Source organism: Acanthaster planci, linkage group LG07, assembly GCF_054643075.1.
Source record: "Acanthaster planci isolate LZ-2023a linkage group LG07, COTS_SCS, whole genome shotgun sequence".
In the NCBI taxonomy this organism is placed as follows: Eukaryota; Metazoa; Echinodermata; class Asteroidea; order Valvatida; family Acanthasteridae; genus Acanthaster; species Acanthaster planci.
In genome coordinates, this window is record NC_141783.1 from 2,444,905 (window position 1) to 2,470,235 (window position 25,331).

Genomic DNA, 25,331 nt, shown 5'->3' on the forward strand with positions numbered 1-25,331 from the left:
CACATCTGTGCAGCCTGTATGTACTACCTTCACTTCCTCAGAACCAAGTCTTTTTTTTTCTTCCTGCCATTACATTCTGCATTACATTGCTTTCTGCGGACAGAAACAATAGATATCCATAATAAAATTAGTGTACATGTTTTGGACTCCATGCAGGAGTGTGCCCTCGGCATTGATGACCAGAGAACTTAGGCCGACCCTTAAATGCCAGATGGCACCTTGCGTGGCTCGCTCTTGCACCTGCTGTACACCCTTGGTTTCAACACATTCTCATGAAAATGACTCACAAAGGTGGATGCATATGCAGCTGTGCACCCATGTGTTGAATCGGCAGACTGGGGTGTTGTTCCTGGGTGGAAAAAAATTCTCTTGCTCTCACTGAACCATGCAAAATAAAGCTTGTTTAACTGGTGAAAGCATCATTCTCATACTTTCATAGCTGAATTGTTGTGGTCAGTAATTATGGAAGAGTCAAGAACTAAGTTGGTTCAAGCAGCCTTCCAAGCACAAAACGAAACCTGTTCCTGGCCAACTACTTTTTCCATTGCCAGTTCACCATTACATCATCATGCCAAGAATGCACGAGGGGAGCAACAAAATCACTGCGTCACTTCCACTCCATTCATCATCAAACCTGCCTCCACAGCTCAGTGATGCGACGCTTGGATGGACGGTGGGACCACAAACAGCAAGGGGTCCTTAGACGCATAAAAAGATATGTCAGGTCTCATTAAATTGCCATTTCTTCCATTGCAAAGACCAGACGTTGCTGACCAGAATCGCTCAGAGTAATTTACTGGTGAAGCCGTGTGTGGTTTCAATCTCCAATTTTTCTCACAACTCGCCTTAATTTCAGCATCTTCATCTCATCTTATTTTCACATTGGCAAAATGATGTTGACAAATTGTGACTGTCGGAGAGAAGTCATGGAGATTGCAGAGAATGCCATTAAGTTAATATTAACTTTATTGATTGATGAAAAAATCAACCAAACAAAGGGAAACATCTTTTCCAGTTGTTGGCAGAATGGATTCTTTTAAAATTTGGTAAAAAAAAATTTTTTATACTTAAACAAAATTTCACAGGAAACGTTTTATAAAAGCACTTAGTTGACATTTTTTACTTCAAACTACTATTTGGATCTATTTAAGTTCATTATATTTTGATTGTTTTTAATTTGTAATTCTTGTTTCATCGGGTGTTGTCTTTTTCATGTCAGTAGAGGGCACAACACACTTGCAGGCCTATGATTTTAGTTTGACCTTACAATTGATGAGGTGGAGTTGATTTTTCTCAAGGGCATTATAAGAACACAGGTCTTGACGAATGACTTCCTAATTGCTTTAGAGCCCCCACTCAACAGACACTTGACACAAGAGCCACAAGATGGCCGCTGCGGGACCTGTGTCACATTCTATGTGGGATGCATCCCGAAATTAGATCTGAGAAAAAAAATTGTGAACATTTACCCGCAGCAAATGCGCTCATGCCGATCAGATTTAATACAAAATAGATGGCTGATTTTTTTCAGTGATAAATTTCAGATTCAACTTTCAGTCATTCATTATTACGGCCCGTTATTACGGTAGTCAATGGTGAACCAGCCAAGTTTGGTTCCGACCAAAGGAGCCTCTGTTGCTAAAATAATTACACTCTTATCTTGGTCCAGCTCAAGGCTCACAGGCCGACATGCTGTATGTGTTTTTCCTGCTTTGGCCATCCCGTAGTTACAGTCGGGCACAAACCCCAGTGCCAAAGAAGATCCATGACTCTCCTTACTGCCATGTTCTTCTGTGCCACCGATGGGTATCCATTATGTATAAATATCACCAGACAAAGCCCACATGGCTGCGTGAATTTTTATTCACGGCAACACATCCAGGGGTGTTTTCGCAAGACACTGCAGGCAGTTTAGGAGAATTGATGCTGTGGATCTTTCCGTCAGCTGTAAATGTAGATTTTAACATTTGTGTGCATATCTCATTGACTTTGTCACATGTTTTTTTTGTTTTTGTTTGTTTTTTTGTTTTTACTGTACATGTTTTGTATTACAGGCATGAATGGAAAGTTTATTTTTAGCACAGTTTTAGGAATGCTGAAAACATGGTATTGTTAACAGACACAGAACGGCTTGCTTTCTTTAGTTTTTGTTTTTAGCATAGGGTGGAATAGCGCTATGCCCTGTTGTAGACAGCCGTAGAATGTCTTCCTTTTTTTTTTTGAGGGGGTGTTAAAAATTTTCTGTCCGACTGAACGGTGTTTGTTAATGAGCTCATTACCACGGAACAGAACTAGCACATGTAATTATGAGTTTCCACATTCATCTGCGGCATTTGATGACAAGTTTAATGCTCGAGCATACAGCCAGTATGCCCACTGGCACAGCTAGAATGCAAAGCAAGAACATTAGCATAACAGAGGGATCGAAATTCAGCATTGCCCTATGAATAATGGCCGAAAAACCCTACCGTGCTCTGGTGTAGTTTGGCTTTGTGTTCTTCACCTTCCAGCATCGAGTTATGGCTGGCATCTACCTCTGCTTGATTTCACCGGCGGATTTTGGCCTATGAGCTGACCTCGCTGAAAATCCATACTAATGAATCACACGTGCTCAGCCAATCTTCTTGACTATAGTACTTACATGCACAGTACATGTCAGTACAGGATCTTTTCAGTTTCTTCCTTGGTGTGACAGATGATTAATGTATCATTTAGTGTAAGTGCACCTCATATACGGTGTATCGCTTTTGATTATTGTAACCATGAAATAAAATATATAGCTAATCTATATACATTGTACTTTGAGTAAGGGAATATCACTCAGAGAATTTTCACAAGTCGGCTGTATGAATTGAATTGAGGTTAACATTTTTTATTTTGGGAACATAAGTTTACAAATGAAATCAATGAGCAAAATTTCATCACAGATTAATTTCATTTATGATGACGAATACAAGTGCAGAGGCTTGGAACCCAAAATAGTCTGGTACCACCCAGTTTGACAAATTGTATTGCATAAGATAGATTCAGGGAACATGGTCAACATTGGCTTCCATAAGGTCTGTGTAGTAGTAAAACATGAAGTTTGATACAATCATGTGTAACTTTGTATTTTGTGAAGTGTCTTCCCAATGAAGGCCAGTTGTTGTGTTCATGAATTTTCATCCCAAAGACCATTGAGGTGTAAACAAATGCTGTACCTGTCACTTTAGAGTTATTTTGATATTGGGATTTTGACCATTATCAACTGTTGTAGCTTAAAAGCCCTTGCGTACTTTGTGCTGTCTGCCTTAGACTGCTGAGATGGGACTCGAACCTTCTGCCCTCAGCTCACTCATGCTTTAACCCATTAAAACGTGTACATGTGTCTCTGGTTGGAAAATTCTGTCAACAGTGATTGTTCTACACACCTCATGCCGTGCAGGCATAATGGCTTATCCACACCTCCAGGCCCAGTTGAAGGTCAAGGCTGCGCCGTGGTACACTTTCAGCTTGTGTCAGCTAGCTGTTGTCTGTGAACTGCCAAGAAGGAATGTCCCACCCTCAGTGGCAGGAGACAAGGAGGAGGAAGACAAGGAGAAGCCAGCATACCTCCAGGAAGTAGTACGCACCTTCCAAGCATTCCGCCCAGGAGCAGTTGGCCTGGGCCTCCCTCCCTGGCAAAGGATGCAATCTGTTATCAGCAGACAAGGACAACAGCTGAAGCAAGGCCAAGATTCATGTTATGCCTTTTACAGCTGATTCCAAAAACAACCCAAGGACGATGATTCAAACTGCTGCACTTTCTTCAGGAACTTTCTTATCGACTCGCTCTCTCAGTCTCCGTCCAATCTCATTTGCTGAGGACTGACAAAATCACATGTAGTGGCATATCCGAATAAAGGCTAGGATTTGGTCCAATCATGTCAAGTAAGCCTGAAGCTACATTCGCTTTTGAATTTGCCCCCCTTCCCCCCCCCGATACCAAAAGCTGGATAGGTTACTGATCACACATACCATATCCTCTGTATCTCCAGTTGGCAACTCATTACGCAGAAATGCTGCAGAGGCCTTAAATATGCATAAGAAGGTGGGGGGGTTAGATTGATATGGAAATTGGTAGACATTATTAATTTCAAAAATTATAGCGATGCTTACAGCCCGATGGTGGTTTCTCCCTCACCCTCCCCCCCGGTACTAAGCAAGTCTGAACAAAAGTAAGCTTCAACAATAATGACTCTACGCTTCCCTTGATGCGTGATGCCAAAGGAATGTCTCGTCATTCTCTCCCCAATCAATAACTTTTGTGCAAGATGTCCGTCGGCATCTCTGCATTCGGCAGGAAGTTAGCTGTTTTATGCAGAACTGTTCACATGCCTTACTTAAAAAAAACAACAGGTGCTGTACCATTGTTTTAAAGTGCACAACACTGTGATGTAGGATAGGTTTTTATCAAATGATAGAGAATTATTCAATTCTTAATGTGCTCTTTGATGTGTTGAAACGTGAGATGAGGTTGAGGTCTTGAATACATTAAGAAATATACATTAAGAATACATTAAGAAATTTGAACATGAAAGGCACAAATGAATGAATACAAATCATTTATTGGTATTCACTGCTCTGGATAATGGAGGGAAAAAGTGGCGATGAAAAATTTAATGGGCAGCATTTAGAGTTAATGACTAAAGCCTGACTTGTCCTTGGATTTCTAATGAGTGAAATGCCATCTATCCAAAGAATGGTGGAGATTGAAATGCAAGATGCCAGGCTTCTGTGAAGGATCAGGTTTAAGCTGGCAAACTTTGACCAAGTCATCATACATCCAAGTCCTCTGGAATTAGTCAAGATGCGCCTGATTGGGAAGATGTGCTAAAAGCAGGCAGTCACATGAAACGTGATATATGCCAAGTTCATGACTTTCACAGAAATCAAGTTATTTTGCATGAAAGAGCTTACCCTCTGTCATTCCTTATTGATTTTGTAAAGTTGAAGTTGCAAGGCACAGGGTTAAACAGAAGAGCTGTCCATAGATCTGTGACGGGCAGTCCTCTTTGTTTTCGTTTTTCTAATCTTATGGTAGATGACCAAGACACCAAGCGATTGCCTCTTCTCGGGAAACAGTTATTTGAAACATTTTCCCCTTGAATTTCAACTGAAATTACTTATTTAAACTAATTTGTTTTGTGCCATGTTACATTCTCTTTTTTGCTGTCAAAAATCTGATGGAAAGAATAATGCTTGACACCTGACCGTCTGAATCCTGAACTCCATGAGTACTGAATTACGTAGAAAGGGGATAAGTTTACATAAGCACATGCGTATGCCGATTTGCCTTTAAGGTATCGTGTGTGTACTGTATATTGAATTTTTTTTTTTCTGGACGTGCTTGAAGTCAGGAATTGCACATGAGCCAGAAGCAGGTGACAAGTAATCAAGGCAGTCACATCAATACTTGGTGCACGCAGCGCTGGAGAATTGCACTGCGTAGCAGGGAGCAAGTCTGGGGCGCAAGGCCCAGCCAATAGGCTGAGCCTAGGAATAATGTGGACATTTTTCAGGAAATAGATTTGTTACTTGACCATGAGCAATGGGCTCTTGTCTTCATCATGTTCATGTCTTCTCATGCCAATCTGGGCAGTGAGGAAAAAAAGAAGAAATGTTACTTTGCGTCTGACTACATTTCATAATCCTGGCCACAGCCGCCCGCCTAAAGAATCCAGTTATTTTTGTGTGGTTAATTAACATAGAAACTGCATCAATATCAGAATGCTGTGCGCAAAATTCAATTTGTAAGGGGTTATGCTGGTATGATTGTGGTAAGTGCACCTACCAGATATTACAGTGAGTAAACTACAGTGTCCAACCAACAAAGACTAAATTTAATGTGTCATTTTTAAAGTCCGGGCAGTGTGTATCATTGATGCAGAATATAAACCTTACAAAAATAGTAACCAATGAAAAGTATTTCCATTTAGCAACAGAATTTCAAAAATAACATTAATTTGGTGCAAACTCCAAAAATCGTTCATTGTGCTGTAAGCCCCACGGTGTCTCCTACCCCTAGAGCTGCCAAATGATTTCAACTGCATTTTGATGGATCCAGAAGAACGCACAGACTGTACTCTCTTCTTTCACTTGACCGCTATTGGCATCAACCTCCACTGACCACTAACTTCTGCACACTGTGAAAATTTATGGCACATTTATTACTACCGTGAATGTCTGCGTATTTGTTCTCAAACAAACTGTACAATAACTGCTTGGTGGAATGCAATGAAACTGAGGAAATGCTTGTTATGTTTATGTCGCGACTTATTTGTAATATGAATGTTCACTGGACTTTTATGCTTTGCTCTGAAAGCAGAAAATTGCCAGAAGTGTGAGATTCACTAAGAAGGAAGCTATCAGTCATCATTCAGTATAGTGGTTAAAGGCATGGTACATGTTTTCATCAGTCAAATGCAAAACGTGTGCATGTATTACGAGTCCAATTATAGTGAAAATGTCAATTAATTTTAGTTTACAATAGCTTTTTATCCTGAGGATTTGGCTTTCTTTTACTTTTGTTGTTTCGTATTTTTGAATTTTTTTGTTGTTGTTTGTTTTCGTTTTGCTGTAGTTGCTTCATAGTCAGTCAACGCCAGATTTTTTTTACCCGAAGAAGCCGCTGGAGTGTTTTTCCCCATTCAAATTCTTCCACCTTGCAATCGCGCTTTGACCCAACCAAGCATAACGCGTGAATACGTCAACCGCGGAAATGAAAAAAGAATTCTTATACAAGTCACGATTGATTCCACTTTAGTAACGGTTTGCGGTTTGCCATTCTGGTCATTTTAATGAAGCAGATACATGGTATGTTGTTTTTGACACCATGCTATTTTCAGAAATGTTTCTAGGAACATCGAGAATACCAGTCGTTAGTTTTCCGTTTAATGTACAAGCGGATGTGGTGAATTATACACTTGAATTTTGCAAGTTTTTCTTTCATAATTCCCTATCTCAGTTGTTTACTTGCCACATCATGCATTCAAATTCTCGAAATGCCGTAAATTCCAGAATGTTGCATCGGGGTGACGAGGCAGTCCTTGTGTACATCAGTCACTTCCGCACTGGCGAGCTCGCGCCAACATTCGATACGCCCCATGCCGTGAACTTGGGCAGATAATTCTCCGTGGTTTGGCAGCAGTGTATTCCATCTGCATTGCATGGGCGTGACGTGTCTATTCGTGGCATCCCAGTAGGAAATATATCTGTCATCCACGGAAGGCATGATACATAAACAATGCCGGGCAAATTTTCAACACTCCACAGGGAGTGCATGGAAAATTGCCATCTTTAGAAGTCCGCTGATTTGGTCTTAAGGGGCCTTAGTAAGCCTAAAAACCTTGGAACTATGCACGCACACACTGCTGTTTGGGCGGCTCATTTCTCTTCTAATTGAACCAACCTCAGAATGCGTTGGCAGGTATTGTACTGAGGCACTGCTGTACATGTGTCCAGAAAAATAGTCTGTGCGTGTATGTGTGGTACCCTAAATCACTGTATGCACATTGTGCAGTAGGGATTCCCTGTAGAGTCTTGTCCAATTTTATCTGTGTTTTGCATGCCTGGAAATGACGTTTTTATTAGGATGGGAGAACAAAAAGAAATGTTTATTTGTTTATGGCATAAACATGGAAAAGACGATTTGGAGAGTGGAGACATTAATTCAGTTATAAAAATATTGATATATGTACGTATCTATGCATCTACTTCTTGAACGAGATGTCTTATCACGTACCTTGCATGATTTTTAGTACACAGATAATAAATATAAATAAGCACAGCTATCTTGGTAATTACATGCATTATTATTATTGACCATAAGTTGTTGCCGACAATACAGAGAGCATCAGAGACAAAGTCTATTTCCTTCGCACACGTTTGGTATATTTTCATAATTTGGCCCAGTTTAGATGTTTATTAAACTAACAATTCTTGAGCTTTTGGTAATGATTCATGCGATCTCCCCGTGTGCATCCTGTATGTTGAGATACCAAACCCTGTCAATAATAACAATAACAGGTAACAGGTGCATATCCACCATTACTGGAGCTCAAGTCACAACATGCTTAATACCCCTGCTCACTGGGATATAACACAACAACCATCTTTGCTCTCACATGTACCCATGTATACTTCCAGTTGGAAAGAGGCAAGTGGGACTAAAATGACTTGCCTAAGGTCACAACATGTAACCAGCCGCTGGATTCGAACACCGGACACTAACGTCCATAGTGACCAGACTCTGCAGCCCCCTACTGAAACATTTCAACATGAAGATTACAATTGATTATGTGTTGGCAGTCTGCAAAGTAACTGTTAAATTGGCCCATTTTAATAGAATGAATCATATATTTGTTATTCTCATCATTTTATGCATGGGCTATCTCTCAACCCTTTAAGCAGAAAGTTAGCTTTGCTTGCTTATTTGTCATTCTGTTCTTTAGAAATAGTTGTTTTGGCTCATTTGTTTGTTGTTTGTCGCTGTCCGATGAATACCATTGTGTTACAGTGCCTAGTGTCAATTCATGCTTCAGTTCATTAAGTTCATTTTATGAAGCACATCCCCCAACCAGACTCACATTGTTTTGCCCCTGCCGGGGTACATGTGCACTTATTTCACCTGGGAGTTCCCAGCCCTGCAGGAGTTAATGGTAATCATGGTCAATGTGTTTACTGCATCATGACGTCAGTTAAGCCGACAGAACCCGAAGGCATTTTGGCTTATTTCCTTGGAACAGTTCAACCCGAGACCCCTCCCCCCACATTTGTGTGCAAATCAATGAAATTGGGGTGGATAAAAATAGTTAGTTTTTAAAGGGGACATGATTGAAACTTCACATTAAACATGTTTGTACAAATGTTCGTGGCTCAGAAAAATGATACATGAAATTAAGTTGCACTTTTCTGACTGTTTTTTTCTCACAATTTCCATCTTGCTCCTAGTTGCTGGACGCAATTTTGCTGTTACTTTAAACACCTACATGTAATTATAATGCAAGATTTCTGTACTGATTACTTGGCCTCTAATCCAGCACTTTGTCTAATTGAGAATGTTACTCATGGACTATCTGACATGTACTTTACCAGTGGAGAACACACTCAATACAAAAGAAACATTTATAGATCTATCAACATTCCATGATTTGGCAGGCAATGTCTCAGCCTCTGCCTTAACTGACATCGCTGTCTTCTTTGTGAATAAGTAAAATCCCTCTCCCTGGATCACCAATAGAAGTGTTTCTTTGCTTAAGCTGAGAGGCATATTTTGAGCATGTCATTGAAAAATTCCTTTGCCTGTAGCCTAGTCAAGTTCCCACTACAAATTGGATGCAGGGCTTGAGAGGAGAAGTTATTGCACACAGTTCAGCAGTGAAAGAGCATGGCAAGTTTTTGTCATAGGTTCATTCAATTTAAAAGAAAAAGAGAGCATCTTAAAAACAATCTCATACATGGCAGAAATTTGCTCTTAACCATTCTCTTGTGTCATATTATCTGAGACGTGATGGTTACTTGTGGCAACAACGCAAGTGCAGTTCCTACTTGTAATCAGTATTTTGTTATGTGGTCTGGTATCCAGATGTTCAAGTCCACATGCAGTGGTCACCGATGTCAACAACTCATCAGGATATTTGTTGAAGCATTTTATTTTGACTTTAAAAAGCATCTCTGTCATGAAATTGAAAACTATATATAGTCTGCTCCAGAGCTCCATGTTGACTTTCTTATGTAAGGGGGGTTTGCCCAGGATTAATTAGCACACGAGCTCGCCCTCAAAATTAGAACTGACAAAATTGCCTTCTTTGCTGATATGTTGCTATTTTAAGAAACTGGGCCATCTTCAGATGTCACTTCTCGTAAACAGCAAACAGCAGGGATTCAACATAAATCGAGCCATCTATTTTTGTTCAGCAAATAAATTGTTGGAGAAAATATTTTTAGTCAGAAAGTCAGCGTGCTTTTTTTTAACAGGAGTTTATCATTGATGACAGCACACAGTACTTTTGTTTGCCTTTTTTCCCCAGTTCCATGTAATTTGTCGGATCTTCTTACCTGTTTGTTTCATAAAGGCTTGTCTTTTTTACATCTGTCTACATGTATAGTCATTATACAACATTTCTCATCTGAAAAATGATTAATATTTATACCAAACTGCAAGACATTGACCTGCAGTGTATATATGTGTTTACCATCCAGATATATGACCAATATCAATATGTACATAGTTATGCATATATGCATTAGCATAGTTGGGTGTGATCGTCTTAATTTCTGTATTGTCTGCCAATAGGACAGAGTTTAATTAAGCGTTGCATCCCACAGTGGGTCTCCACCACACACAAATCAGTTCAAGAATGTAATTTCTCAGCCGTGCCTTATCTCGGGTGTCGCGCAACCACTGCCGACACGAAGGGGCTCCTTGTGAGAGGCTTTTTTTTTTTTCTTCTTCATCTTCTTTTTAGTGGAGGGTCGTGTTTGATTTCATATCAAACCGCCGGGCCATTTCTCGGAAGGCAAAAAAACAAAAAAAAAACCTCACCGATTTGGAGAGGATGTGCCGTGGGACGGTTGCCACGACCCCATTGTGAGTCGCCAATCGAGTGTAAAGTCTTATTTCCCACTCCATGTAGGCATACCTCTCCTACATGAGCCAGTCATGTTGTTAATCATTGGCCAGGAGCACCTGTCTTGAGCCACAAGCTAGTCTCCCTCTCTCTGTCAATGTTTATTTGTCCTCAATTCAGATTATTTGATTGCAGTTGTCTCTCTTTGAAAAACATGCCTTCACTTAGCCCCTACATAGATGTATTAAAACAAATCAATTTAACAAAAATGAATGAATCGTACTAACAACGAGATCACGAAGCAGAAGAAGTCACTTCACTGTGCACTGTATTTGGCAGAGTTGTTTGGATTTGTCTTGATTCTGGATTTTGGACTGCAACAATTAGGGCCAATTTTATTGCACCCCCTAAGCAAATAATTTGTTTAAGCATGAAACAATCTTGCTTGACAAATCAGGTTACCAGCCAAAACTTGTTGTGATGTGTATTGTTTTGGAATGGTATTTAGCTGTCCTTGGTTAGCATGACAATCACATAGAGTTTGAGCTGGTAACCTTTGTTTATTAAGCAAGGTTTTTTTGCGCTTAAGCAAATTCTGTGCTTAAGCAGTTCTAAGAAATTGGAAGAGATCATTCTGAGGGGCTAATTTCATAGAGCTGCTTAAGCAAAAAATTGTCTTAAGCACAAAAAACCTTGATTAAAAAACAAAGGTTAACAGCTCAAATTCTTTGTGACTGTCATGCTCACCAAAAGACAGGTGAATACCATTCCAAACCAATATACATCACGTGGAGTTTTGGCTGGTAACCTGATTTGTCAAGCAAGGTTTTTTCGCGCTTAAGCAAATTTTGTGCTTAAGCAGCTCTATGAAATTGGCCCATGGCATTGTGCTACCTTTTGCAAATGCCATTGATTCGCTTAAGCCAAAGCATTTGGATGATAACTCTTGCTTCGTCAGCTGTTACTCCCGGTATTCTGTTGTCATTGTTATATGCTGAATGTTTCATTGACTTGTTTTCTTCAGTCCCCTCAACCCTGGCCAGTAGTACCGCTTCAACGGGTTTAAGTCTATAGGCTTGCTCTTTTGATGTCTCAGGTGTGCTTTTCCTACAAGTGGCTGCTAAACCTATAGTCACCATCGGTACAAAAGTAAAAGAATGATTCACAGCGAGTCCAAAATCCCTCGCTGCTCTCAGAACACCAGACGATAATACATGTACTACTAAAAACGAAATGAAAATTTAACGGTATTTAAAATCAATGGGACAGAACAAATTTAAGGTAAAATTGAAAACCAACCAAATGTGACCCACTCTGCGAAAATGAGTCGTAAATTGCCAGAGCCACTTTGGAGTAAAAGTCCTTTAGAATAATTGTGCACAGTGTAAATCAATAGGAACCCGCAACATTTTTCACCATGGAGTATCCACTTTCACCAGGATGCCAAAATGAGTGATACATCAAAACAAAAAACTCAATTTGCTTTTTCCAATACAAATGAAAACTCAAAAAGTGGCGCTGGTGACTAAAAACTCATTTTCACAGAGTGGATCACACATTCTTTATCGAGAGGTATGGAAATCAGTGAAATCAAAGTGAAAATGGAAAAAAAGACCTGATCAAATGTGAGCATCACTTTTTAAAAATGAATTCAATTATCTTGACCAGTGTCAACTTCTCATGGATTTATCTAGCGGCTAATTTTGTATTGAACCTACGCTACATCAAATCTGATCTTAATACCTGGCTGCTCTTGTAAAAAAAATCGTAATCAAAGAAAACATTGCTTTGTATTCAGAAACAATGCTGACTCCTCAATAATGCTCCCCCCACGGGAAAAAAAATCTTTTACATTTGAGGCCAGCAGTAGAAGTGTATGTAGGGGGGTGCTCCTTTGTGATATGGAGTTACAGTGGCAGAACTGATCTGATTCAAATGAAATTTTAATTGGATGATGCCAGCCTGCCTGGGATATTGTGTTGAACATGAACACAGGCAGCATCCGTAATAAGGCAAGCTGTAGTGTCAGGAAGAGAAGTCTTGCGTTGTCCTCAGGATAAACTGAATAACTTTAACTTTCACAGTAGTTGAACATTTACCCATCTCTGATCCTCCAAATTTCCCTGGAGGTTTTGGGAGGATTTTGAATGATTGAAATGGATGTCCATTAAAAATAATTCAAATGCATTGACTGTAGAATGTTTTTCTCACACGGTTGAAGGATATCCATGAAGGAATGTTCCAACAGACCCGAGAGTGAAGGCTGTTAGCAGTCAACTTAAACTTCAGGTAGATGTGTCCTTTATTGGTATAGATGAATCGATTTGGGCAATGTCAATATGGTCATGCTAATGTTGAACTGCATGAAAGATGGAGCCTCATCCATTTTGATTACCGCAGACTCTGAAAGGTCATATACACAGTGGTGTTGAAAACCCCTTTAATTCACAATTTCATAATGGTGTGTGGGTGGGTGGGGGGGATGTGTACACCCCCCACCACTCATAAACCCTTCCCTCCTCCAGACAGCAACATCTGCTGTATTCCTGCCAGTTTGCCCGTCATTGAATCAACACCTCCCTGTTCCAAACACAGGTTGGAGCCTCAAGATCTGACATACTTCTCAAGTGGTTACAGAATGGCCGACAGTGCAATTGAAAGGCCCTGCATAAACATCTCCATCGCCACTGTCCGCGTCGAGAGATGACACTCCCTACTTGGGCAGTCAGTGTGCTGCTACAGTCTCAAGAATTTAAATGGACAGCAGATTTGGAATAAAGAGCCATTCTCCATACATGCCAAATACTTTTGGCATTTGAAGCTTTTGACTCTGTTTTAACTTTTGTAAAATAATTTCAAAAAGCAAGCGCACGTTTGTGTTGTAAATAGAAGAAAACTTTAGAATATAGGTTTTTTCTCTTATGCATTCAGCTGTTAAATGAAATCTGGTCTTTAATTTGAATTTATAAATAGCTGAGACAGTTTCCCTTTCAACAATGTGCAACCTGACTGTGTTTTAACATTTTATAATGCCCGCTGAGATCTGATAATGCCCAATGCGTAAAAAAATGCTCTGGCACCTGGATACGAGACAGTTTGATCCTTCCTGTTGGTCAAGAGTCTGCGTGGGATGGGGCATACAGAACATGCCACGTGCACGCTAAGTCCATGATTTAATTGCAGATTCTGCTGGACAACTTGTACAGGGAATATATTGGCAATATGTTTCGGAAAATGAAAGTAAATTTCTAGAAAAAAAAATTGCTGGAAATCTATCCAACCAAGCACACATTTATTCCCTTATCAAATGCTTTATATGAGAGAATGCGTATTGCTTGTTTAACCACCAGCTTTGCATATGCAGACAAACATGCTTCCCGGGAGAAGACTGAAGTCATTATGAAGATAAACAAGATACGCCAAGGAAACGCTTCTTAACAAGGCACTGCCTACGCATGCTGTCAAGGACTTTCCAAACGAATGGAAAAAGATGTGCTTCCTTTTGTTGGGCCAAAACCTTGTTTGGTTAGTTGGACAGTCCTTTCCGTCGGATGCATTTTCCCTTCGGTGAACCGGTAGTTGAAACTCTAGTAGAATAAGTTAGTCGTGCCATGACGCATGAGCAATTCTGCCATGTTTTCCTTTTTACAGGCGATGACGTGTGTAGCGACTCTCCCTTCCAGTTGAATTTTCCTATTAATCTCTATGGTGCTGAGAAAATGCAGAAAAAAAAGATCAAGGGCTTCAAGGGCAGTCTTCTCATTTCTAGAGAATTTCCTTGGCAGCACTTCACTGCATTTTGGGGGGGTCCCACTGAGCCCGTTTGTACCAAGCGTGGATGGTTTTTATTTGCTTGTTTAGCATGCAAGAAAGCTAGTGCAGCCTGGAAGTCCCCAAAACGCTGTTTTGGAATGCAAGTTCAGCCACCCGCAGAGAGAATACCTCCCTGGTGTCTCTTCACCGTACAAACAATGCAGCCTACCTGCGCTAATGACCAAATGCGTCAGTAGGTTCCATCACGCAACAAGATTCAACATCATAGCCAATTCAAGTTACACATAAGCATTTACGAGTCAGCTTCTGCCATTCCTAGAAGGAACATTCCTCTTTTCTCCTTCCCTGGACTCAAGGGTAGGCAATCTCAGCATGCATTATCACAAGCCAAACACTGACCTTGACACTTGGCAATAGCTGGGAAATCCTTACAATAGCCAAGTACACACCAATGCCCGCAGTGGGTTTCTTGAATGGACAACGTCAATCAGTCACATGTCGTGCAGCGGCACAGCTTATTGTCAGTTCTGACAAATTTATCAGAGTGCGGCGCATATGTGCAACCAAACAGGGATGGACAGCTGCCATATTGGTTTCAAAGAAATGCAAATGTACAGTACAAATTACGTCTGGTGTAATTCAGCAAACCAGAATTAGAATCCATTACTTCAGCGGCGCTACGCTCTTGCACAGGTGGTATGCATGCATTAAACAGGATATTGCAAGATGCCAAATGCAACCATGTGTCAAGGTCATGAATGCGCCTGTGAGTGCAGTACTACTGCAGTTTTGATGTTTTCTCGGATGAGTCTATACAAGAAAATCAGTTATGAGTGCCAAAATAAAGTGTTTTGAAACGGGAATATAAAAGCAGTGACTGAAACTTTGAAACAAGGTGTAGTCATTTCTTCACAGTATTGAGGCTTACTGTATCTCAGAGAAATTAAAAGGTAAAACGAACTGGTATGGAAAAACATCTCCAAAAAATAGCGTCGTGCCCAAGAACACAGATTTGGGTCCCTGTTGGGGTTTTACCCTCTATTTCATTGCAGTGAATTGGACGCCATAACAATTGGATCGTGGTGTTTTTCTGTCCAGAAGGTGTCAGCAATACATCCCTGTTGAGCAAGAGTTATCGTGTCATATTTGTCTTGTACGTTTTATGCACAGGGTCACGCCATACTTTATATTTTATCATTGTAGATCACTGATTGACTCTGGAAGAGATCAGATATCGCTCTAATACAGCGATAAAATCAAGTAAACCAGTTCGAAGCATATTTGTCCTGACATCCTGCATGCGTCTCCTCACTTGGATTGAGCAGATCACTAGGGTGCTGATTATCATTCTTTGTTAATAATAGGTCACTGGTAACTTGTCAGATATCACCTTTGTTTAGCAGTGTTGTATTCAAGTCCATCACAAGTCCCCGTAAGTCCATCACAAGTCATTCAGTGGTAAGCCAATTAATGAGCTATTCAAATGAGTCATTACGAAAGCATTCTTTTGTCGTTGTTCTCCTTGATACTTATGACTGGCCTTGTGAAGGGATTTGTGAAGGGATTTGTGATGGACTCGAATACAACACTGTTTAGTCCTTTCTCAAACCGTTGTTCTTGTCATTGATATCCTTAACTCACTTCCTTACGTGGTTTGAGCGGATCAGCATGGCCGTCATCATACTTAACTGCATCACCCTGGGCATGTACGAACCCTGCGAGAAGGAGTGCACCAGCACGCGCTGCGTGGTCTTGGAGGGCTTTGACCACTTCATCTTTGCCTTCTTTGCCGCTGAGATGGTGGTCAAGATCCTGGCACTCGGGGTCCGGGGCAAGTCGGGTTACTTCTTTGAGACGTGGAACCGCCTGGACTGCTTCATTGTTGTGGCCGGGTAAGTAGGCTTTTATGTGCGCATTGGTGTTGCACCATCTGTAGCTACTGCATGACACCACCGTCTGAAACCCTCAAGATTCTGTGGGCGTTCATTTTGTTTGACTTGTTTATTGAGGAAAGAGAAAGACAAATTTAAAATGTACAGAATTTGTGTTGTTTAGAGTGATATGATTGAAGCCAAAGCTACTTGTGATTTCTCACAGTACAAGCACGTTGTACTTAATACTTGATTCTTCCCCTGAATAATATAACTCCCAGATCCAGTTTTGGAATAATGTGTTTACTTGGTGCTGCAACAAATGATGCAGGTGTATGTAAGGTTGCTGGTTGGCAAATGTGAGGCACTGGCCTGTATACTGATTTGCAGTATGCAAGGAAAGATCCCTATCACTGCGTCTAGCAGAACAAGAAAACCAAATGGTTTTTGTCATTGCGGGATCCTACTGTACCTTCTGACATTCATTCATTCCTTGTAGAGGTTTTATGCCGTCTAAAATCTTACTTTGCCAAACTGTTACCCAAGTTTTGGGCTATGCTGAGAGTGGCAGTGATCAGGCCAGGAAGAGCTTTTTGTCGCTAAAATGACATTGCAAAGTTTTAAAATATTTTTTTAATTTGACCGAAAAAAGGTTTAACAGTGTAGGTATTAAACACAGTCATGCTGAAGCCAGTCAGCCATGTGAATGCTGCCAATATAATGTAGGAAACCTTTTTGTAATCAATAACAAGCAGAATTGATAATATATTTACTTAACGCAACTTGTCTTTGAGCAACTTGAGGAGAAAAGCGTACGCAGGCCTGACTTCATTTTTACATTTTTTGACAGGTTTCTGCAAAGTCATTCTCTTGGATTTTTATTTAGTTTTGTACAGCACAACCCACAGATTAAAAAAGGAAGAAAAGTGGAATAAGACATGCATTGTCATGGTCACACTTGTTGTTGAGATCTGTGCCCGATTTAATATTCCTGCGTTCCTAACAACTACTGCATTCATAATTATCACTGAATGCATCCCTGGCTAAGTGCAAAGACACTAGGGCACTGTCAGCCTCTTGGTGGCAGCATATATTTTCTTGGTTTTCATTCACAGACACTACCAGGATTGTCTGCGGTTGCTTCACAATACTCACTGTTGTACATTCGCCAATCACATGTATACCGCACAGAAGTGTACATTACACTAGTGCATTTATTGCTCAAGTACATGTATTAGCAAGTAGCATTAAGTTGTCACATTGTGCTCATTTTCATTGAAAAGGTGATTTGACTTGCAAGGATAGCATGCATACTGATCCTCACATTTGAGAGGTCCTTCTAATGGTGGATAAAACCACATACCATTTGTTACATCATGGTATCCGATTGTGGAGTTTCGTTGGTTGAGAGCTGTTCTTAAAATTTGTATGTGACCACAAATGGACTTGACTGACTACATGTATGTTACTCGCATATGCCCAGTTTTAATGAGTTGATTGTGCTCAAGACATGGGTATTATTTTGTCCACTGCAGTCAATACTGTCAAAAGAGAAAGACCCTTCGCACAAGGTTGCTGATGCACCCTTGGACTTGTGCTGTTTAGACATCCAGATCTTTGACCTTGATGAAAATGCACATAGGTCTGGGGTGAGATTTGTCAGGAATTTTTTTCTGACTTCAGGATTTTTGTTTAATCAGGATTTTCTTGGTTTTCAGGATTTTTCAAACAATTAGGAAATGATGAGATGTCCATTAAGGAATGTTCTCTGTTAAAAGTTGGTACCGAGCACAAAAACGGGTATTTTAAGGGGTATCTTTAGGCGGATGCAATTGCGTACAGTACCATAGACCCTATGCTGCTGTGGGGCCCTCAAACCTCTGATTGTTTCTTGAAAATTTTGTTTTCCTCCAGAAGAAATGTTAAAATGAGAGAAAAAAATCTTATTGCCAAACTCTACTCAAGTCATTCCAATGAATATTTCTGTTTTTAAAAAATCACACCATGGTATAACAATGCAGTTGTCACCTGCTGTCAAGTGGTCCATGGGTTTTGTACACTTTTGTGTATCAGCCAAACAGCTCATTCCCCCCCGCAATTGTACAAAAGCCATAGATCAGATTTAAGGAGACAATCATGTAAGTTTCACCATATCTATGAAAAGATGTTTAAATACCATACCTAGAATGTATTTAAATATACTATAAAAAGTTGACATACTTAAGATGTAATCAAATTGCTGGGTCTGGTGTTAATTTAACTGACCTGCTGTGTGTCATATTTTACACACTATACACAACAAAGTCAGAAATACTCTGTGGATGTGCGTGCATTGTGTTTTAGCAGTGCTTGACGCTGCCTTAAAAGATCTTGATCATAGGCCTATATTACAGTGCATATAGATCATCCTAGCTGGAGCAAGTTTTCCAAATTTGAGTGGATCTCTTTAAAACTGGCAGAGGAGAGAAGGAGCTGCTACAGGCAAGGTTTGCTGGGAATCGATTTTTCCTAGTATCTTTTTGCCTCTCTGAAAGGATCAAGTCTTCAGGAGTGACCTGCGCTCGGGTGTCGGGCAGACAGCACGACGGACTGGAAGGAGATGGGAAACTCCGCTGAGAATAAGCAACTGCACTCGCTCAGATCTATTTTTAGCTTTTAGACGGTAGTTTGGGCCTTGAAAACCATGCAGATGACATTTATTTTTCATGCACATCCTGATTCTTTCCCCTTTGTTTTATTTGCGGTCTCTTTCTTGTTTTATTACGTTAGTTATTACATGGCCGTTCGTGCATGATACAGCATCAGGGTAGAGCGGTATTTGCATCAGGGTTTATGGTTGGTCATCCTGAATTGAAAGGCCAACAATGGTCATTTTTGGCAGGCTGTTGCTGACACCTACAGCTTGGGAAAAATATACACATGTAATTATTTCATGAACAGTCTTGAGGGCATTTTCCATTGCACTTGCATTTTTCATTGAGAGGAATGAAAGTGTAAAATGCTGATCAAAATAAAACCTCAATTTTTTATTGATTTGTTGTTTGTGAAGGGCCCCAACTTCAGAAGTAGCCCCAGAATCTCGGCATGCCTTTTTGTTATTCAGGGCACATTGGCGTTCAGTGTCATCTCATTACGCCGTGATTCTTATGCAATTCGTTCTTCAAGACTTCTGTAGGTTTCAGATATTTGACAGATTAAATTGATGTGCCGTTTTGCTCTCCCATTGGTCTTTTAATTGAATGTTTCTCTATGAAAACTCCCTTCCTGAAAATCCAACTATTGTTTGTTTGTTTTTTTAAATGGTGACTTTTTTGTTTCTTAATGAAATCCTTCCTTTCTTTTCTCTGCTGTTTGGTGAAAAAGAATTACAGACTATACCATGCAGTAAGTTGTTCCTGTGTCCATTTACCATGTTTGTGTCAAGAACTGTACTTTAATATTGTAGCTGTCATATATACATGTGCACCTTAATTCGGCTCGAGATTTGTCAGGGTGGCACTGACGCGCACGTTTGCAATCCACATGTCTGGCACAGCCCCTGCGTCTTGATTTCGCTGCTTAAAAATGCAAAGGCGGCAGGGGTGAGCACTCGACAGTAGGCAGCAGATGCCTGTGCTGAAATTGTGTGGGTCCTGAGTGTTTACCAGGATGCTAAAGTGCCGGAGCGGGTATTCCGTCGGCTGCCAAGCATGAGCTCTGAAGATTTCATCAGGGCCGATATTGCGCACGTGCGCAGTGCCCCTTTAACCTCCTGTACGATTGAAGAAGAAATCTAACACCTTCAGAGTAACACTGATGTATGCGACCGACTTTAGCTGGAGGAAGGTCTCGCCTGTGAGAAAGCATGATTAAAATGACTCTCCAGTGACCCGTCGAGTTTCTCGGCTCAGTAACCCCATCCTCTGGTGCTATCGCAGAAGTCTTCAAACGCCACTCCAACAGCTGGTTGAGGGGCATCAATCAGCCCAATATTTTCCTCCTCCGACGATGCATCTAAGCTCTTTTTCTTTTGAAAGAGATATGCCATCTTATCCCTCAGGGGATCAAACCAAAATGTATCTCACGCGAGACTCATTGTGGACACGCTTCGACACCATGCATGCGCCATAGTATGTGAATATTCAAATGTCGACATGGAGTTCTTTTTGTGTTTAAGAGGATGGGTGGTGTCTGGATAGGTAATGAGAGAGCTCATGGGGAGTACGGGGCCCATGTTTCAAAGCTCAGGGTCACTGGAGATCACGATGCAGGAATTAATAAAACTTATTCAAATATTGTAGTCACGCCCACATGCCCAGCACTCACTCATTAATCACAGTCAAGTGAAAAATCACATTGGTTTTCAGTCATCTTACCCTTTTTTTTAATCCTTTTTTTTGAGATCCCATTTTGGGCGCCATTATGAATGTGTCCATGTTGTGAGATGACTGCAACATGCTGTATGTGGAACATGTCCAGTAAAGCATGCAGAGCCCCTCTGTGACTGACGCTTCGATCGCCAGCATGGCCTGAAATTGGTAGCCTTTGCAAGTTTGGTTGTGTGCACATGGGCCTCCAGGGAATGGCACAGTCTGTCCGCAGGTCACTACTTTCATCTGCACAACCGCACTGATGATTTGCATGCATGTTGCATCACCACCAGAAAAACATGAATCGCGAAGAACAATTGCTCAACCGTGGTGTCTTTTTTGTTTCTGCTGACAAAAACTTACCTCATTGTGTTCAGTTCTGAATTATTTCAGGAATTCTAGCGTTACGGTGATAGATGAAATTCTAAATTTGGGCAAAGTTAATCAAGTGAATAATTTAAATTTGAAATGCAGTAAAGGATATGTTTTTATTTTCTATTTTGACCACTCCCCAAAAATCAACAATGTGAAGGAATGTTTGATCCAAGCACATTTATCTTCACTTCTGCTTCAAAGCATTTGCTTTGTCCGAGTGCAGTCCATTATCCATTGCTAGCATCTGCCTTTCATGGGAGACGTGTTACTGCATCTGCATGGAGGGTGGCTGCTACCATGGCAACACCGCACCAAGTAATCAGATAACACGCCTTTTTTTTAAGAAAACTCCTTTTTTCCGATCATCTTTTTGGTGGACAGTAGAAAATTTAATCAGTCGAACTCTGGGCATTTTTAGCTTCTGTTAGATATACAGCAAGCACGTTCTAATAGGATAAATGTGGCCTCTGTGCATGCTTTCACTACGAATCTGAAAATATTACGTACTGCATTACCTACAAATGACATGACATTGCATCCAGTAATATTGTTTGTAGATTTGTAATCGTCAATTCCAAAATGCAGTGGAAGAGTATGCTAGTTTAAAATGTATACAAACTACAAGTGTTTATATCCGAATAGCTGAAATTACCAGACAACTGTAATTGAGTGATAACCAAACCTGTAGTCCTTGACAAAACCCTGCATCTATCCAAATATTGAAATAGCTGCATTGCTCACAGTCATATTAAAGTGTACATAAACCTGTAAATTAAACCAAAATGAAAGTCAATATTCCAGCAGTAAGCATGTCTGACAAAGACAATAGTTGTCTGTTTTTAATCATTAATTTCATATAAATAATGACTAAACTCACTATTCGTAAGAGCACCATAAAAAATAGTTTTGCAATTGATATTTCTAGATGGTTGAAATTCCCTTAGGTTATACTCCTGGTTGTTGAAAGATCACGTGTGTCTCCACATCACAGTCTGCATGCATCACAAATTCAGATATTATGCAAAGTCTGTAATATTTTGCCTCCCATTATTGCACATTGAATATGATACATGTACATGTATGTCCATCACAGTTTGTGGGAGAGCAGAGTTATTGGCAATGCATTAAATTACATGCTTAGTTACATGCAGCCCAAAATCCAAGTTGTATCACTTCAGATGCCTACACGTACATACACACATAAATGTTGAAGACAAAAAATAGCTCTACAACTGGTTAAAGCATGTGTAGTGCAATATATTTGGATTTATTTTATTATAATAGTCGGAAATAGGAAGCAATAGGTCCTAGTAACATCGTCGTGTTTGCAGGTGTATGTCAAAATCATAAGAAATTTCTCAAGGCTACTTTCAAAGTGACACATTGAAAGTTCATTAACAATTTAAGTTTATTTATTTGGGGGTCAAATAAATATGTTTTCATTATCAAGATTATTGTTATTACATGCTTTTCTAAGCTTTTCTAATACTTACAAATCCTAAGTCTGTTTTTGCTGTAAGTTGACTCGGCCCTTAATGTAGACAAAAAACGCAGCTAGTTCAGCTTTGATGCCTCAGTGTCGTGCAGGGCCTGATCAGTGATAACAACAGCATGCATGATCACATTTTCTCTGACATGAATCAAATTTAATATGACTGCATGCAAAGCAACCGTGCTGAAAGAAAAAAAAATTGAATTGAAGTTCTAATGGCATTGTAATCAGTCGTGTGAAAAATCCAGGGAAAAAAAATTACATAGTCAAAGGGCACCCTCTTCCGCTAACGCCTCTCATCGTATACACATAGATAACTAACTGAATCATTAATAATTCATCGTTCCATTATAATCTGTAGTTTCAAGAACTGAAACACACTAAAGCATTCCATGAATCGTTCATTACTGCCATAGTGTTTGAAGTATGTGATGAATAGACAGCATGTTGATATACTGTATGTCGCACTGATCTGTTGCCATCATGATGATATTTGTCTTTTGCTCTTCCAAGAGGTCACGTTGCACAACTCTGTAATGTAATCATCCCCCCTCCCACTGCATTCACATTGTGTCCATGGTAACTCTGTACATGTATAATGCATTTGTGTCCATGATCATGCTTACCGAGCACTGCCACAGTGTAAAATTCGTGATCATCTGCCAATTCCTTCATCCTCTGCCTTCTCGGCCGTCGAAATTTCAGCGGTATGTGTACAAAGTGTCAAAATGGTCACCTTGTTGAAATTCGATTCAGGTAAATGCATTGTAGTCATTACCATTCCAGTGAAAATAACTAGCTCAGCCAAGATACCAAAGATTCCAATGCGAATTCATTCACCACCATCTTGAAATCTAGAGCGAATGAGATAATTGAGCGCTGAAATGATTTTACAGCCAGCAGAGATGATTTTCAGAAATCAGTCTTTGTATATATGTCTCATAACCAGTGGTAGCGTGCACTGAAGGAGTTGTGTATACTCTTACCAAACTGTGAAAGAGGTGAGAAAATTGGCTGATGATGATGATGATGATGATGTCTATTCAAAAATATTCCTTATTTCATGAAAAGAAAAATGGACACAGAAAGATCTTTCTCTTCCGAGGTACATGAAGTCCGTGGGTTTTAATCTCTTTATTAATCCTATATTTTTTTTCTTCTTCTTGACTTTGTCATCCACGTTGCCTCTTTTCTCATTTCTGGCCACCAATGTTTCTTTTCTTCTTTTTTAACTACATATAATTTAAAACCAAAGCGTCAGTAACCATCTGCGTAACATGCAGACTTCCAACGTTATAATACCAAGACACCTGTCAAGCCAGTGAGAACCGCATCATTCTATGTGGTGAACAGAAAATACAATAGCAAACGTAGGATATAAAACAAACCCAGAGAAAACACATGGCTGTATCCCTCAAAATGGAGCAAGATTTGTGGGGAGATTGCATAGGACTTCAGTGGATACCAAAAGGAGACAGTTCTTTCTTGTTCATTTTGACTTGTCTGTGATATTATGTTATGGTTCTTTTTTTTTTCCTGAAAGTTCACTCTTTGGTTGTAACCTCAAGCATCATTTTTTTTTTTTGAGTTTCTGAGGGTTGGGGTTTATTCCGATGAGGCTTGCCTGAAAATTTTTTTTCCAGCATCACATAGAGGAAGTATTCTCACTGGCATTCATTGATGATATATCGTTAAATGTGGAATCGGGAGTAGTAATTGTGTCTACCTTAATTTTAATCAAACTAACTTTTCTCTTTCAACTCGATTACTTAAAACATATGTGTACATGTATATCAATTCGTTTTACATCTAGGTCAGCGGCAGCAGGTAGATAACATGCATCTGGGGGTACTAATCAACATGTACGTGTATCTAAGATGCTGTCATAAAATGTTATTGTCAGCATTGCCCATTTTCCCGAGTATCTCGGACAAGTTTGCTCTTAAATGCTGCGTGAAAATATCACGGGTGTTTCAAAATAAGGGCATTCACAAGTGCCTTACTAGATGATGTGCAGTGTAACACATAAAAATGGACTGTAAACATGGAACACTCTCCTTCTAACAGCATTCGTGTGTCACTTGTTCCAGGTCCCCAGGGTAATAGTCTCTGTGTGTTAAAAAGCACACATAGGAAAAAGGAAAGAAGGACAAATTTCCACCAATGGTATGCCTCATTCAGGACTAAACGCCTACCGTTAGAAATCCTCATGACTGTACATGTATACCATTGTGCCTTGCTTTAATTTTGTACCTTCCCAGATGTGTTGAGCCAGAATGTATGTACATGTATGCTCAAGTTGTTTAGTCACACATTTATATATTTTTAATCTCTATTGATTTTTTTCCAGACATTACCTGTCATGTGTGAAATTTTCATGTACAAAACGCATTTATTAATTCAACTAACTTTCATGTATGCATATTCATAAATCTGTATTATCTAGCAAAACAGTGCTTGACTACGGATATTTTATTTGAAAAAATTGTTTCTTAAGACAGAAACAAAAAAAAAAGGCAGCTGCTTTCATTTGACACAGCAGCAAAGAAAGTTCCAATTACTCTCTGAAGACAGACATTGTTTTTACATGCCGCCCTTAACAAGGAACTGTGTGTTTGGTTTCAGGGCATTGGAATACTCACTGCAGTTAGAAAACATGAATCTTACAGCTATTCGTACGATTCGAGTTCTCCGACCATTGCGTGCCATCAACAGAATCCCAAGTGAGTGTGACAGTAGGATCTGGGGTCTACTTGATTTGTGGGAATATGTATATAAATAAACATCACTTTTGGGAAGCTCTTTGCTCGTGAGTTTGGACGGAATGGCAAATTAAATGTACATTTAGTGCATTGCAGTCGATACCCACACAAGACCAGAA

General features: G+C 40.0%; 1 protein-coding gene across 13 annotated transcripts in view; it reads left to right on the forward strand.

The window, feature by feature from the left end:
• cacna1g (calcium voltage-gated channel subunit alpha1 G) overlaps positions 1-25,331 on the forward strand; it is a 129,285-nt gene that overhangs the window by 23,713 nt on the left and 80,241 nt on the right. For 12 of the 13 annotated variants that reach the window (XM_087139448.1, XM_087139446.1, XM_087139445.1 and 9 more), the window contains exons 2-4: positions 16,012-16,255; positions 19,598-19,618; positions 25,076-25,173. In XM_087139448.1, the coding sequence (XP_086995574.1) occupies positions 16,012-16,255; positions 19,598-19,618; positions 25,076-25,173 (363 nt within the window). The remainder of the gene's footprint in view (positions 1-16,011; positions 16,256-19,597; positions 19,619-25,075; positions 25,174-25,331) is intronic. The other variant, XM_087139451.1, reaches the window with a different exon arrangement.